This window comes from Armigeres subalbatus, chromosome 3 (genome assembly GCF_024139115.2).
Source record: "Armigeres subalbatus isolate Guangzhou_Male chromosome 3, GZ_Asu_2, whole genome shotgun sequence".
In the NCBI taxonomy this organism is placed as follows: Eukaryota; Metazoa; Arthropoda; class Insecta; order Diptera; family Culicidae; genus Armigeres; species Armigeres subalbatus.
The window spans coordinates 425,213,666-425,229,232 of NC_085141.1; the positions used below are offsets into that span (position 1 = coordinate 425,213,666).

Sequence of the window (15,567 nt, forward strand, 5' to 3'; positions counted from 1 at the left end):
AAAAAAAAACACATTTACAACCGACGACGACACTTAGCCAGCTTAGTGAAGCTACTCACGCTATGTACTCTCCACGCATTTCCAGGTTTGAATTCAACATTGCATATGGGGCATATGTGGTTGCCGTCCGCATTTATTTCCTTCTTGATTCTTATCTTTGAAATCCCCAATTCCGTAATTCCGTGCATGTGTAAATGTCTCGCCAATTGAGAACGGAAGTGGAACGCCCTTTCGCATTGGTTGCATTTGAGACGCGCTTCCCTGTGGGCCATGGACTGCAGCAGTAATCAGAAAGAATGAGAATCACTTGATTCGACGATGTTAGGGGAGACTGGGAAGACTTGATCCCCTTTTACCAGTTCCGATGTATCACTTCCAGAAACAACTATAGGTACCTACGCGGTTTTCGCACAGATTTTCTAAGAAACTTATAATTTAACTTTACTTATGCGTGACAGTCTGTAAATTGTTGTTATTAATACACAATCATTTTTTTGGAGTGCTGTCAAAAGTCGAATTTTTTAATATTCGGGGGGAATTGATCCCTCTCCAAGAACTTTGTTCAATAAAAGTAGAAAGCTGTTTTCTGATTTTTTAAATATTTTTCCTACAAAGTACGCAGATTTTTCGACTTGCTGTGCATGAACGATTTTAGTTTTGGAATTCGACAGCGCTTGCAATCTTAGAATTTGTGGAGATTTAATTTCCTTCTATGATATCTACTCGATAAATATGTTTTCGAGCCAACCCTTCATCAAATCAGTCAAATCTACGAAAAATTAGCTGTCTGAGAACAATTTTATATTTTTTTCAATTTTTTGAGTTGTTACCTACTAAAAAAATCTTTTGGATGGTCAAAACACACAAACTGTCCTGTAGAATAAATACGGTTGTCAATCCAGAAAATAACTCACCATATAACGATCATTTGTCTAAAGGATCTACAGTCACTCTCAAAATTGAGCGTACAGTATGGATTAGATGAATATATTCGAAAATTCCAAAGGAAATTTAATTGTTGTCTCAATTGTTTTTAATGCATTTCAATATTCATCCCTTCCTTCAATGTATGCGAACATAAAATGGTTGAAATTTTTTCTCTAAAGTTCATTTATTTGAAAATAGTCTCAAAATACGCTTATTAGATGTGACAAAATTGAGCGTACAGCTAATGTTTTTCTATAAAATTTCTTATTATAAACACGATTAATGTATTTTAATATTGTTTTTCCATGATTATATTTATAATAATAAACATCCGCTACTTAAACATTCAATGTTTTGAAATTAAACCATGTTTTAATCAAAATGGCAAACAAGTAAGATGTATAAACATTGCTATTTAACAATTCAATGCTGCTGGGAAAAATAGATGCTTTAAGATAAGGATTTCACTGGCATCGTGTCTTATATATGATAGATAATCGAAATCGAGCGAGACATACGATAAATTTGGGAAAATTCAGTCGATAAATGATGAAAACAGATGTAAACATACAAAGAAAACGACAAATGTTGGGAACGGCATATTTCAAATTAAGTATACTTTATTTAACTTTATTTAAAAGTCGATGTATAGGTAGCTTAAAAGCTCAGGACACTCACGAATAATAATATTAATAAAACAGCAGCACACGGATACATTATAAGATGTCATTTTATATTTGAAGACTCAGTCGCCGTAGGAACAAATTTGGTTGAATCATTTAAATTCTCCAAGATATCATTAAATAACTGCCGAACTCTTAAAAAAGTTTATTCTTACTCGCCACATGGAAATCATCCAATTGTATCCCTTATGGTAACAGACTGTGGAGTTCAATCTAAATTTAATTATGAAATTACGATTTTAGGCTATCTTTTCAAAATTCAAACAGAAGTGCTCTACGGGATTGAAAAGCTGTTTTAATGTTCGGTACCTTAACATGCACCTTGTACTTTTAGAATTTGACTGTGAATGATTGGATTCAATAATATTACTCTTAATGATAGACCTGAGACAATAATCGAGCTTTAAAACTAATTTAAGTTAAGGACATACTAAATTTGAATTATGTCATTCCTAACATTTGTCGTTTTCTCTGTATGTTTACATCTGTTTTCATCATTTACCTACTGAATTTTCCCAAATAAATCTTATGTCTCGCTCGATTTCGATTATCTATCATATATAAGATACGATGTCGGTAAAACATACAAATTAAAGCATTTATTTTGCCCACAGGCATTGAATTGTTAAATAGCATTCACTTGTTCGCCATTTTGACCAAAACATGGTTTAATTTCAAAACATTGAATGTTTAAGTAGCGGATGTTTATTATTATAAATATGATCATGAAAAAAACAATATTAAAATATATCAATCGTGTTTATAATAAGAAATTTCATAGAGAAAAATGCGCTGTACGCTCAATTTTGTCACATCTAATAGGCGTATTTTGAGATTATTTTCAAATAAATGAACTTTAGAGAAAAAAAATTCAACAATTTTATGTACGCATACTTTGAAGGAAGGGATGAATATTGAAATGCATTAAAAACAACCGAGCTAACCATTTAATTTCCTTTGAAATTTTCGAATGTAGTCAACTAATCCATACTGTACGCTCAATTTTGAGAGTGACTGTATACTGAAAAAAGCTAGAACAAAACTACTTCGGATCTCGATAAAACAGGAGAGGTCAAGTATCCCCACCTTCCCCTACTTATTGAGACTAGAGATCCCTAATTGAGAGTACTTACGAAATGGTACCTTCTTGCGTCATAGGTGGGCAGCACGACTTTACAAATCTTACATGGAAAACTGCTCCCCTTGTGAATTTGTTTTGGCTTTTTCGGTCGAATTTTCTGTAATTAACGAAGACATGTATTTACTGAGTTATGAATCCGGACGCTCGTTTAAGATGGAACAAAAGATGAATCGAATGGGGCTATTCAAAGTGGCTCGCGAAATAAACTTGAAATTGGGTGAGAATGCGAATAAATTTTTGTGCAAAGTTTGCGCTCCGACTATCGGCTTCATCGAGTAGCAGCACGCGCAGTATGGAAACAGTATCATAGAGGCACATTGTTTTATTCACCAAGCGCAAAATGATGTAAAGCATCACGCCCAAGCGGCAAGATGCTGCATCACCGTATTTACTGCGCGCCAAATTAATGCGCGTCGAAATATGTTAATAATTATTTATTGTATTTTCTGTTTCAGTTGTCTGACCTGCCTAAAAGCAAATTATTGTCTATCCGGAATAAATTTATACCGCTTTTTATACCGAAGTTGGATTTTTCTCCAGATACAGGCAACTTTCCCAACTTCGGAAGTAGTGCGCTGGATTCGCCTATAGATGCGCTAAACAACGCATCAATTAGTTTGACAAATAAAACTTCGGAAGAAAGTTCGGTTCGGTTCGACTTCCGAATTCTAACTTGGTGCTACGCCGACATATAATCCGTACTGATCGTTAACTGTTTATCGTTTCCCACCTCTGAATTCAAATTGGTCGTGTACACTGGCGGAGTTAAGCTGGGCACGATAGGGCACGTGACACACCAAAATGCATATTTTCCCTGTAATTTAATTACATAGGGAGCGGGACTATTTGGGCAGCACCCCCTATTCCCGTCCGCAACGTTAATAACTCGACCGCGTTCCAACCAAATGGGTTGATTGTTTGTACATTTCTAGATATCGACAGAAACTAACCATGTACTAAAAAAACAAGTAATTCGATTGTAATGCACTCGAGTAATGAACGTTGCTGACGGGAATAGGGGGTGCTGCCCAAATGGTTCTCTACCCTACGCCAAAATTGTTCTGAGAAAGAACTGATTTTTAGCAATTTATTTAGGCATTCATCTACAAAATCTTTTCGAAAATGTTTTAGAAATTTTCAGAAATTTCTTCGAGAATTCATTTTGAAATTTCTTCAGGAATTCCTTTGAAAATTTCTTCTGGAAATCCTTCAGAAATTCATTCCTCTGCAGAAATTCCCTACAGGAATAACTTAAAAATTAACGCTAGTAATTCTTTTGACATTCCTCCAGGGATTCCTTCGAAAAATTCTCTGAAAAGGTCTTTGTAAATTGATCCGTAAATTCCTTCGGAACTTCCTTTTCCTTTTAATAAAACCATACCAAATTCCTGCAGAAATTATACCGGAAATTTTGTTGAAAGATTTTTTACGAAAATTTATTTATGAATGAAATAAGAAAACCTGGAGGAATTTTCAGAAAAGTTTCTAACGAAATTTCAAAGGAATTTCCAGATGAAATATTCAAAGAAACTCTTGAAGTAACTTCAATTTCTAAAGGAATTCCTGAAGACGTCCTCACAGTTGATGTTGAAATACGTATCTGCAAAGATAACAAAACGTAGTGGAATTAAATGGAAAGTAATAAACTCGTCTTAGACGGTTGAATACATTCCACTAAAAATGCTTAAAATATTTTTTTACTATATTTTTCCAGGAATTTCTCCGGAGGTATTTCTGGAGGTATAACTTTCGGAGGAATTTCTGAAGGAACTTTCGGAGGAATTCCTGGAGCTATCACCGGAGGAATTTCTGGAGGAACCACCGGAGGAACTACTGGGGGAACAGCCGGAAGAATTCCTGGATGAACTCCGGAGGAATTCCTGGGGGAACTTCCGGCGATATTCCTGGAGGAACCTCCGGAAGAATTTCTGGAGGAACTTGCGGAGGAATTCCTGGAGGAACTTGCGGAGGAATTTCTGGAGGAACTTCTGGAGGAATTCTTGGAGGAACTTTCGTAGGAGTTCGTGGAGGGATTTCCTGAGAAATTCCTGGAGGAAGTTTCAGAGGAATTTCTGGAGGAACTTTCGGACGAATTTTGGAGGAGCTTCCGGAGGAATTTCTGGAGGAATTCTTGGAGGAACTTCCGCAGGAATTTCTGGAGGAACTTCCGGAGGAATTTCAGGAGGAACTTCCGGAGGATTTCTTGGAGGAATTTCCGGAGGAATTCCTGGAGGAACTTCTAGAGGAATTTTTGGAGGAACTTCCGGAGGAATCTTTGGAGGAACTACCGCAGGAATTCCTGGAGGAACTTCCGGAGGAATTCCTGGAGGAACTTCCGGAAGAATTCCTGGAGGAGCTTTCAGAGGAAATTCTGGAGCTTCCGGAGGAATTCCTGATGGTACTTCTGGAGGAATTCCTAAAGGAATTTGAGTAGGATTTCGTGAATGAATTTCCAAATGATTTACTGAAGGAACTTCCGGAAGAAATTTTGAAGGATATTTGGGAGGAATTCCTGAACAAATTTTCAAATGAATTCGTGAAGGAATGGTCCAAGGATTTTCTGAAGGATCTTCCGAAGGAATTTTAGAAGGAACTTCGGAACTTTCCTAACGATCTCCCGAGCTCCGAACGTTACTTCAGGAAGAAGAGGAACTTCTGAATGGATTCCTGAAAGAACTTTCGGAGCAATTCCTGAACAAATTTCCGAAGGAATACTTGAAGAAACCTCCGGGGGAATTCCGGAAAAAAACTTCGAGTAAATGCCTGCAAGAACTTGCGGGGGAGTTCCAAAATGAAACTTTGAGCAAAAGCTTGAATGAACTAGTGAAGGAATTCCTGACGAAGTAGAAAGGAATAGAGAATCCGGGGTAGATATATCCATCCAAAAGTAATTTTCGTAATTCGCGAAAATCAGAGCGCGTACTTGATCGTTTCTATCATGATCTGATTCGTTGTGGCCCATAAACTGCAAGTACACTGGTTAAGTCCGGTATGGTGATCATACACGCAGCATAATATCGTAAGGTTGAACCAAAAAAGTATATTGTTGAATTCAATAATATGTCTTTTATTGCTTCAAAAAGATTTGATTGTTGAAACTACAATATTCTTCGATTGATTTAACAATATTATTATAATTTCAACAATATTTTGTTTTGTTATGAATTTGCTGGATTACGAAGCAGCGTGTATTTTTTCATGCGTACTGTTTTAAAAAAGGAGAAAATTACCTTATGTGAAAATAGTTTAAAAAGATAGTATTTAATCTGTGTTATTAGAAAGGAAGGTGGGATTAATGTTAACCACAGATAAAAACAATATTATATGTTATAAATTTAATAAATATGTTATACTATTTGTTACAGGATTCTTGACAAGAGCAGTTTCATTATTCTAAGTGCTTACAAACGACGTATAGGCAAAGTGGATTTTCAACACTATCTTTTTCCTGGAGGAACAATTATTTCGCCTCAACTGTATTAATACTGTGTCTTTAATAAAGTATAAATAAATTTATGACTCAACATTTTATTATGTTTTGATTTTATTTGATTTAAATAATAATAATCACATTCATCTGAATACATTATTTTAACTTCAACAATATTGTATTGTTGAATCAATCGATTATTTCAACAATAATATTGTTGAATCTACAATAATGATGCTAACGTCATGAAAATCATCCGATTGTAGAAACAACAATATTCTTGGTTGTTTCAAAAGATAAATATTATTAGCCCTCAGTTAACAATATTTATTGTTGAATTTGAACCAGAATATTGTTGTTTTTACAATACATTTTTGTGCGTGTATGTTTCGAATCAAAACAAACACGATGCCTCGCACACTACCATACCCAATGACAGATGGAACTGAAAAAGTTTTTTTAAGGTTTCGGTTTGGCACTGACCCAGGTTTAAAAGCGAATTCGACATTAGTCATGCTAAACAATCGACTTTAATTTCAGCATTGAACGAAAATTATTACGCTACATTTGAACTTTTGATAATAGGAGTATAAAACCGTGTGGTGAATTTAAAATTCACCACATGGCTTGATTGTATAATCACCTTAAGGAAGTCTTAAGGATTTCTTCGAAAAATTGTTTCCGTAATTTCTTCAAAAACTGTATTGCCTCAAAAATTCGTTCAGAAATTTCTCTAGGGATTTCTTCGAAGATTTCTTAACGAATTCGTTCGAGAAATTCTTCAGTTTTTTTTATTTCTTCGGAAATTTGTTCGGAATTCCTAAGGAAATCGTTTTAGGAAAACCTTCCGAAAATTCATCGAAAATTTCATTATGAATTCCTTTGGAAATTGCTTTCAGAGTTACTACGGAAATTGGATTAGGAATTCCTTCGAACTTTTGTAAGAAATTGGTTCAGCAACCCACTTGGAAGGATATCTAAAAGAGAACAAGAATCTACCTGGAGCCGGAAGGACAAGGACCATATGAAAATCCACAAGAAAGAAGGGAAGGAAGATGTCGCCGAACCAGCTGTATATGTATTGTGGCCGGGCATTTTCCAATACGTCCAATCTGATAGTTTATCTGCGACAACTTAAGGTGAAGGTGGGTTGAGTACCAAAACAAAGCTTTGATAGTATTTGTACAATAAAAACTTTCATATACTGTAGTAGTATTGGTGTCGTATTTATAAAAAAACAAAGAATATTATTAGGGTGGTTCAAAAAACGACCCAGCACCACCACGCTCACTCGATTCCGTCCCATGCTCCGAGTGTCCTCAAAAAACCGATTTGAACAAAAACTGGTTGAGCGCAAGCCGGTTTAAGTTTGTATGAAAACTATTTTTTTATTGTCTTTAATGAGGTTTTCGGCCCTAGACAACTGTATGAAAACTAGAATGGGAAGCTAAATCTTTTATTACACTGGCTACGGCGCTTTCTCTCCAAACGCTGGCGAAAAACCCACATAGCTGAAAGCTGAAAGCTACAATTCAAGCCGGAATACATAGGATTCATTGAAGAAACATGTTCATTATCACGGGAAGTAAGGAAATATGCTGTGAACAGGTTAGTAATTTGAATATTAAACTTTTGTTCGATGCTGTTCGATGCATTCGAATATTGGTGGGAGAGGAGTGCGGGAGGTGTGGGGTTGGCCCGTGGAAGGTCCGGTGCCATATTGGCTGCCATCGTGGTACTCTTCCAACTATGTCCTTAACGGCGAGCGACATTTGCGATAAGGTGAAAATCAACCGTTCCGGACGCAGTAGTTTTATTATTTTCTACTCTACGAGTAGAATGACATATTTCTCTACTTTTTAGTATTTCCACGTTCTTCGGATTTGCAATGTTACGTCAAATTCCGGTCGGCGAAAAACCCTGAGATCTCAGGAAAAACCATGTGCACCACACATGCGAACCGCCACATGCGAATGCACACCGGTAGAAGGTAGCTATGAAGTTTTATTTGACTGTATCATAAACAAGTTCTAGAAGAAATGCCCACTGGATTCCAGAGTTTCTTTACGAAGTTCCGGAAGTAATTCGCACTGTGCTACGGAAGGAACCATCGAAGGATTCCTGAAGAGATCTTGATTGTATTCCCACTGCATTCCTGAAGGAATCCACATTGCATTCATATAGAAATCCTCACTGGTTTTCAGGAGCAATCCCCACTAAATTCCAGAAGGAATCTTCTCTGGATGCATGAGAAATTCCCACTTGTTGTCAAACCTATTCTCGATTGGTGAAAATAGGAATCTCCACTTGTCGATTTGTCTTTAGGGGTCGTACACTAATTACGTAAGCACTTATGAGGGGGGTCTGCCTATTTCTTACGCTCCATATAAATAAAAAAATATTTATATGGGAGAAATCTTACATGGGGGGAGCGGGTTGAAAAACCCAGGAAAAATGCTTACCTAATTAGTGTACGGCCCTTTATTCCCTTGAATCCTCAGATGATTCTACTTGATTTTCATCTTGTTCTTTTGAAATCTTCCAAAAGTAGAGTTAGTTCGTGGATTGAATCTCCAAAATTATGTCGTTTACCTATCGTCCTCAACAGGTTTTGCCGAAGGATACTCGCAGGCAGGAATCTAGACCATCCGAGTATCTGGAAAATCTGAACGCTTCCGGCATCCCGACTATTCCTGCCGACTACAGAGCTAGAGCGTGGTAGGGTTCACATTTCATCAGCTAGGTAATATTTTTTTACGGAGTGCTAATAAAATCCTAAAATAAAGTATACTTTAAAGAAAATAAAAATAAAATGTTTTGTTTTGTGCAAAAAATGACATTCCAAGGAATAAGAAGAAGTAGAGGAAAAAGCGTTTAAAATTAGGTACCCATATCTATGAGATATCTAGAAGCTTCATGGTATTCGTGTCTAGAATATATCGAGAAGACATCTAAAAGCTAAATCCCTACCGGTTCAAACGGTGTAAATTTGAGGTAGAAACGGTTGTTGCATTTGAGGCATATTTGAGATGTGACAGTTACTAGACATCGAGGAAAAATATCTAGGAGACTTATTTTTTTGTCTCAGAGATATCGCGGAGATGTCTAGAACAAATTTCCGAGCGGGAATTATTTCAAAAAATTCTCAAATACATTCTTCCAGTAATTCTTTAGGAATTTTAAGAAAGAAATTCTTCGAATTCCTTCGAAATTTCTTTATAACGTCATCCAAAATTTTTTTCGATTTTTTTAGGAATTTCTTCGGACATTCCTCCGGAAATTTTATTAGAAGACCTGTAGTAAGAATTCCTTTAAGATTTTTTTTTAAAATCACTTTAGTGAATTTCCGTAAAAAGTCTTTCAACAAAATTTCTGCAGGAACTTCGAAAGGAATATTGTTTTATTTAAAGAATTTCCTGGAGAACTTTCTAAGGAATTTCAGGAGAAATTTAAATCCATGGACGAATGTCAAAAGGAATTCTACTGTAGTGAATTTCTGGAGGAGTTCCCAGAAGAATTTATGAAGGATTTACTAAAACATATCCCGAAGAAAATCATAAATCAATTTCCGAAGAAATTCGTAAAAAATCCGAAAGATTTCTCCTAAAAAAATTTTGGAAGGTATGGTAAGGTAAAAGATGTATTAAGTTTTAATGTATTTAGTTTTAAGCTAACGGTCATTGGGGTGACACAATAAAAAAATAATTTCTGTTTGTATTTCTGAGGGAATTTCAGAAGGATTTCCCTGAGGTATTTCGGAAGAAATTTTCAAAGAAATTTCAAAAGAATTCCTTACGGAAATTCGAAAAAAAAATTATAATAATTTCCGAAGAAATTCCTAAAAGAATTCGTAGAGGAATCTTCGGAAAAAAAATTAAATTTTCATAGACTTCTTCTATGAATTTCCATATGATGTCTGGTTTTATCTCCGAAGTAATTTCCGGAGGATTTATTGGAGAAATCTTGGAGAAAATTCCGTAAGAATTCTAGGTGGAATGTCCAAAGAAATTCTAGGATAAATTTAAGAATGTCGGTTAGAGGTGAGCCAGCCAAGAGCTAAAAGCCTGTCAAATAAAAACAATAATAATAATTAGTTACGCTCAAGAAGAATACCACCTATGCGATTGCACGAAGAGGGAGCCCTTTACTGGAGCTGGTCCTGGGACGGGGTACAGAGCGAGCCGTTAGCGGCTAGAGGAAAGAGAGGTGCAACAGCGACCCTCTAGTCATCGGGTTCAGCCCGTACCGACAAGGCAAAACAGAAACGGCAGCAAAAGAAATCACCAAGGCAATGCTGCACCTGCTGATGTTGCTGTGGTTAATCGACGTCAATCACTCACGATAGCAGGCCGCCGTCGACAACGGATCACGGCGATGCTGGAGATGTTCAATGAGAGATTTGACCCCAGCTTGACCAGAACAAGTTGTACACACGCCAGAGAGCTATTATGTCACATAATATGCTGACTCCAGAAGACGTAGAGTATATCAAGCAGGAAGTGCAGAGGGAACTAGGAGAAGATGAGGAGGCAAGATCGAGCGATACGTCGAGAAGGAGTTCTGCGATATGTCGAGAAGGAGTTCTGTTGGGTTGGATGCATCAATCGCAAGTAACCGTGGTGATTCGGTTGCACCCGCCGCTCCAGGACTAACTAGCCAATCATATGGGCACAGCAGTTACACAGTTCCGTGGGACAGATCTCATGTCCCGACACCGGATACCAAAGTTGCAGTACTCCTATCGGTTGACGAGTGCAGTAAGCGTCCTTAACCAGGATATTTTGCCACAGTACTTGGAAACCGTGGAGAACCTTGAGGAGCTGCAGTTTATCGTGTATTCGGCTGCAGTAGCTGTTGCAAGGACGTTGGGATTGCGAACGCGCCCACAAGGTGAGAGCGATGAACGCGCACGCCCCAAAGTACAAAAACCCGCGTGGTTGCGACGTCTGGAAACCCGCATCGCCACACTGCGGTCAATGGTTGGTCGATTAGCACATCACAAGCAGGGGAATTGATCAACGAGGCTAGTTCGGAATGTTGCTGAAATTGTGAAACCCACAGAACTCCGTGATCTTACCGAGGCGAACATAACTGAGATCCTCGACACCAATGTACAGCGGTTGAGTGCTCTTGCTAAACGATTTCGACGTTATGGAGAATGTTCGAAAAGGAAGGAGCAAACCCGATTGTTCTACATCAACGAAAGGGAGTTCTACAACCACATCCGAAACGACAAAGCCGACTTTGACGAAAGCCTTCCGGAGATTGGATAAATCACGCAGTTTTGGTCCAGTCTATGGGAGAACCCCGTCATACACAACGGCGATGGGGTGTGGATGGCAGAAGAAGAGCGATATTGTGGTGGAATTGGAGACATGACCGCTATCAACGTGACCGCCCAAGACATACGTGAGGCTACCCGGTATACCAGGAATTGGGCTGCACCAGGACCCGATTTTGTGCAAAATTTCTGGTATAAAAAACTCACAATGGCCCACGGGCGGATAGCGGAATGCTTCAACACGGTACTAGATAACCCCGTTCAGCAACCGGAATTCATCACTAGGGATGTCACTTATCTTCTACCGAAGGATCGGAACACTTTGAACCCAGCCAAGTAGAGACCAAAAACGTGCCTTTCTATTCTGTACAAAGTGCTGTCATCGGTAATAGCGAGGAGGGTCCAGAACCATTGCGACGTCAACAACCTGATGACCGAGGAACAAAGAAACCTGAGCATGGCGTATATCGATTATAAGAAGGCGTACGACTCAGTACCTCCTTAATGTACTGCTGTTGAATCAGATAGACGGTAACGCCATCAGGCTAATGCAGCACGCTATGGGAATGTGGAGCACATCCCTACACATTACCGATGGAGAAAAGGTGTTACGGTTTAGGACTCTCAGCATCAGGAGGTGCATATTCCAAGGCGATACCTTTAGTCCTCTATGGTTTTGCCTTGCCATGAACCCTCTTAGCAGAGCACTCAACCAACACAACTATGGCTATCATTTGAAGAGTGGGGAAAGGTGTACAAACATTACCCACACCTTCTTTATGGACGACTTGAAGCTGTTTGCGGAATCTGCACCAATTTCTGCGGCTTGTAACGATATTCAGCAACGACATCTGGATGGAGTTTGCACGCAAAAAAAGCGTTCATGAATTCATGAACTAACAAGTTCACGGTGTATTTTTTCGTGAACAACAGCCACGGATTCGGGAACAAAGTCACGTTTTCTGGAACGTTCTGGAAAACGTGACTGGTGTTCCCGAATCCATGAATTAAATCACGGTGTATTTTTGCTGGTTCACGAATTCGGGAACGCTTTTTTTTGCGTGTGGTATCGATAATTGTCGATCCATATATCTACACCGGGGTCACCTAGTGGATGCCGGCAGTTTCCGCGTCAACAAACAGGAGGACATTCGAAACATTTGAAGCTGACCACGGATTCAGTGCCCTGCATCTGGCGCAGGAGAACTATCAGCTGAATTGCGACATCAAATCTGTTGACGAGATGATCGCATCTATGGGACGCATCCCAATCAACTGGAGCTGGAATATATCGACAAAGCGGCGTCGAATACGTGGCTGGTGCGGGGTGAACACTTCTCAGAAACAGAAGGATTCATGGTAGCCATCCAGGACCGGGTAATTGCGACGAAGAACTATCGGCACTGTATATTGCATAAAAACGTGGAGGACCGCTGCAGGAAGTGCAATCCAGTAGGAAAGACGATCGAACATATCGTGTCCGGGTCAGGGCTGACAATAGTCATCGTCATAGCACGAAATGCCACAATAGCGACGAGTTCCAGTGTCTTCATTGCTACTCTACACATCGTCAAGGACGCGCACGACGTTAGATTTCGTCGTGTAACCAAATCGTCATGACGACATCGAAGAACGAAGACTTCATACCTTTATTCTTCAAGCGGAAGCTGTCATGCGAAGATTTTTACTAATCTTTTGTAGTAATGAATTTGAAGCAACGTATGAAAGCGTTATGAATGTTATTCATACATTTATGTTACCAAAGTTCCTACTATTTGTTTATTTTAGACGCTATAATGTTTTTAGCCAGTCCGTCTATAATGACGTGCAATCAATTGTGTGAAGAAGTGAGGACGAAAATCGTCATAACTTTTGGCTGCGCGACTGTAGTAATCGATAGATGATATAAACTACTAAACTACTTATAATATTACACTTATACATAAATCATAGTAGTCATTGACATTAGACATTTATAGTTGTGACATGACAGACAATATGTAAGATCATTCTGAATAAACCGTCAAACAAATAAGACGTGTATTACTTCTGCTCGCTACATATCAGAAGTGGGATAATCAACTCAAACGTCCCTGAACAGCTGTCGAATATTTCAATGTCGGAGGATTTCGGAAATATTTTTCCTCTTCCGGTAGTGGAAAACCAATCCGATTTGCGGAGTTCAAGGTCTAGCGTTCGTTTTGAAAACATGACTGGAGAGCAAGCATCAAGATTTGTATGCCCAGATGTATTAGATAAAACCAGAACATCAAGTATTGGCTTGAAACTGAGTGAAATTTGCGAATTTCTTCCATATTTTTCTGGAAATGGAGATGAAAATGTGGAGCACTTTATCAACTTTGTAGAATACATGACAAATCAATTTCACATTGAAACTGAAGTACTGAAGTTGTTGGTTTTAATCATTTACGGGGAATGCCCAGAGATGGATGGTGTCGTATCCAAATCGCTGCGCTATGAATCTATCTGAATTTCTCAACCTTCTGGAAGTAACGTTTTCTGTAACTAAGAGTACAATTACATTGCGGAAAAAACTGGAGCTTCGAAGATGGAAAAGTTACGAAACATTTCAAGACTACTACATTGCTAAACGAATTCTCGCTTCACCATTGAACCTTGGCGAAGTGGAGTTAATCGAATATATTATTGAAGGAATTCCAAACATACAGTTAAAAAATTTCGCTAAGATGTCAGGATTTTCGTCAGCCACTACACTTCTTCAAGCATTCTCATCAATAAGGCTTCCATCGGATTTCAAGAACCTAACGTGCTTCAACTGTAAATCTCCGGGTCATATTGCAGCCAACTGTCGCAAAAAGAATGCACGTATCTATGAGGATGGCAATCGTTTGGTCTACCCTAGGCATGGACATATGGAGCGGCCCTGCAAGATTGGAATCGTAAAAAATCACCAAAATGACAAAACTAAGGACTTAGTAGACAACGGACTGGTAGATATACACTTTTCAAATTTAAACGTTACATTTAGAGCATTGTTCGACACAGGAAGCCCGGTTTGTCTGATACGTCTTGGTTTAACAAAGAAAAGCAAGATATATGAATATAAAAGTAGCATCTCATACAAGGGTATCGGAGGAACCAGGCTAAATATTGTGGGTTGTTTAGTAGATGATGTATTAATTCAAGGTATATCAATGAAAATTGAATTTTTAATCATCCCCGATTCAGCGATGTCCTCGTATGACGTTATTATTGGTAGAAATGTTATTATGCAGCCCGGAATGCGCACAATCATAGAAAATGGCTGGATAAAAATTTTTAAAGCATCGGTTTTTGAAAGCGCACATATTGTACATAGTGTGAGTTCCATCGGTTTTCAAAAAATTCTGGAAAATACAGGTGATATTGGTAACGATCATTTGGAAAATTTACAGTTTATTTTCAAGAAATTTTATTTTGAATATGTACGACCTGTGAGACCACAAATTGATTATGAAATGAAAATAATTTTAAAATCTGGAGCACCCTTTCATTTCAAGCCCAGAAGACTGTCACAAAATGATAAAGAAAAAGTTGATATTAAAATAAATGAACTGTTGAAGTCTGGAATAATACGAGAAAGCGATTCTCCTTTTGCAAGTCCAATAGTTATCATTCCGAAGAAAGATGGAGACATCAGGCTATGTGTAGATTATAGAAAGCTTAACAAAGATACTTTTCGTGATAATTATCCGCTTCCCTTAATAGAAGATATTTTTGATAAATTAAAAGGAAAGAAAATATTTTCAATTTTGGATTTAAAATCTGGTTTCCATCAGATCAAAATTTCTGCAGAATGTACCAAATTCACATCATTTGTAACTCCTAACGGTCAATATGAATACACTCGCGTTCCATTCGGGCTTTGCAATGCACCTGCTGTTTTTCAACGCTTCGTAAATAAAATTTTCAAACCGTTAATAGATGAGGGAAAGATTTGTGTTTATATTGACGATGTTTTAATTGCTTCTCAAAGTATTGAAGAACATTTGGAAACATTAGAACAAGTTCTTAAAATATTAAGTAATAATTTATTGGAGCTGCAAATGCAAGTTTTGTTTGGATGAAATTGAATATTTAGGGT

General features: G+C 38.0%; 1 protein-coding gene across 1 annotated transcript in view; it reads right to left on the reverse strand.

Moving 5' to 3' along the window:
• The window catches only part of LOC134223136 (uncharacterized), an 82,793-nt gene that overhangs the window by 2,781 nt on the left and 64,445 nt on the right, over positions 1-15,567 (reverse strand). Inside the window, exons 52-53 of the mRNA XM_062702275.1 lie at positions 2,744-2,848; positions 60-275 (exon numbers count right to left, since the gene is read on the reverse strand). Coding sequence (XP_062558259.1) covers positions 60-275; positions 2,744-2,848 — 321 coding nt within the window. The remainder of the gene's footprint in view (positions 1-59; positions 276-2,743; positions 2,849-15,567) is intronic.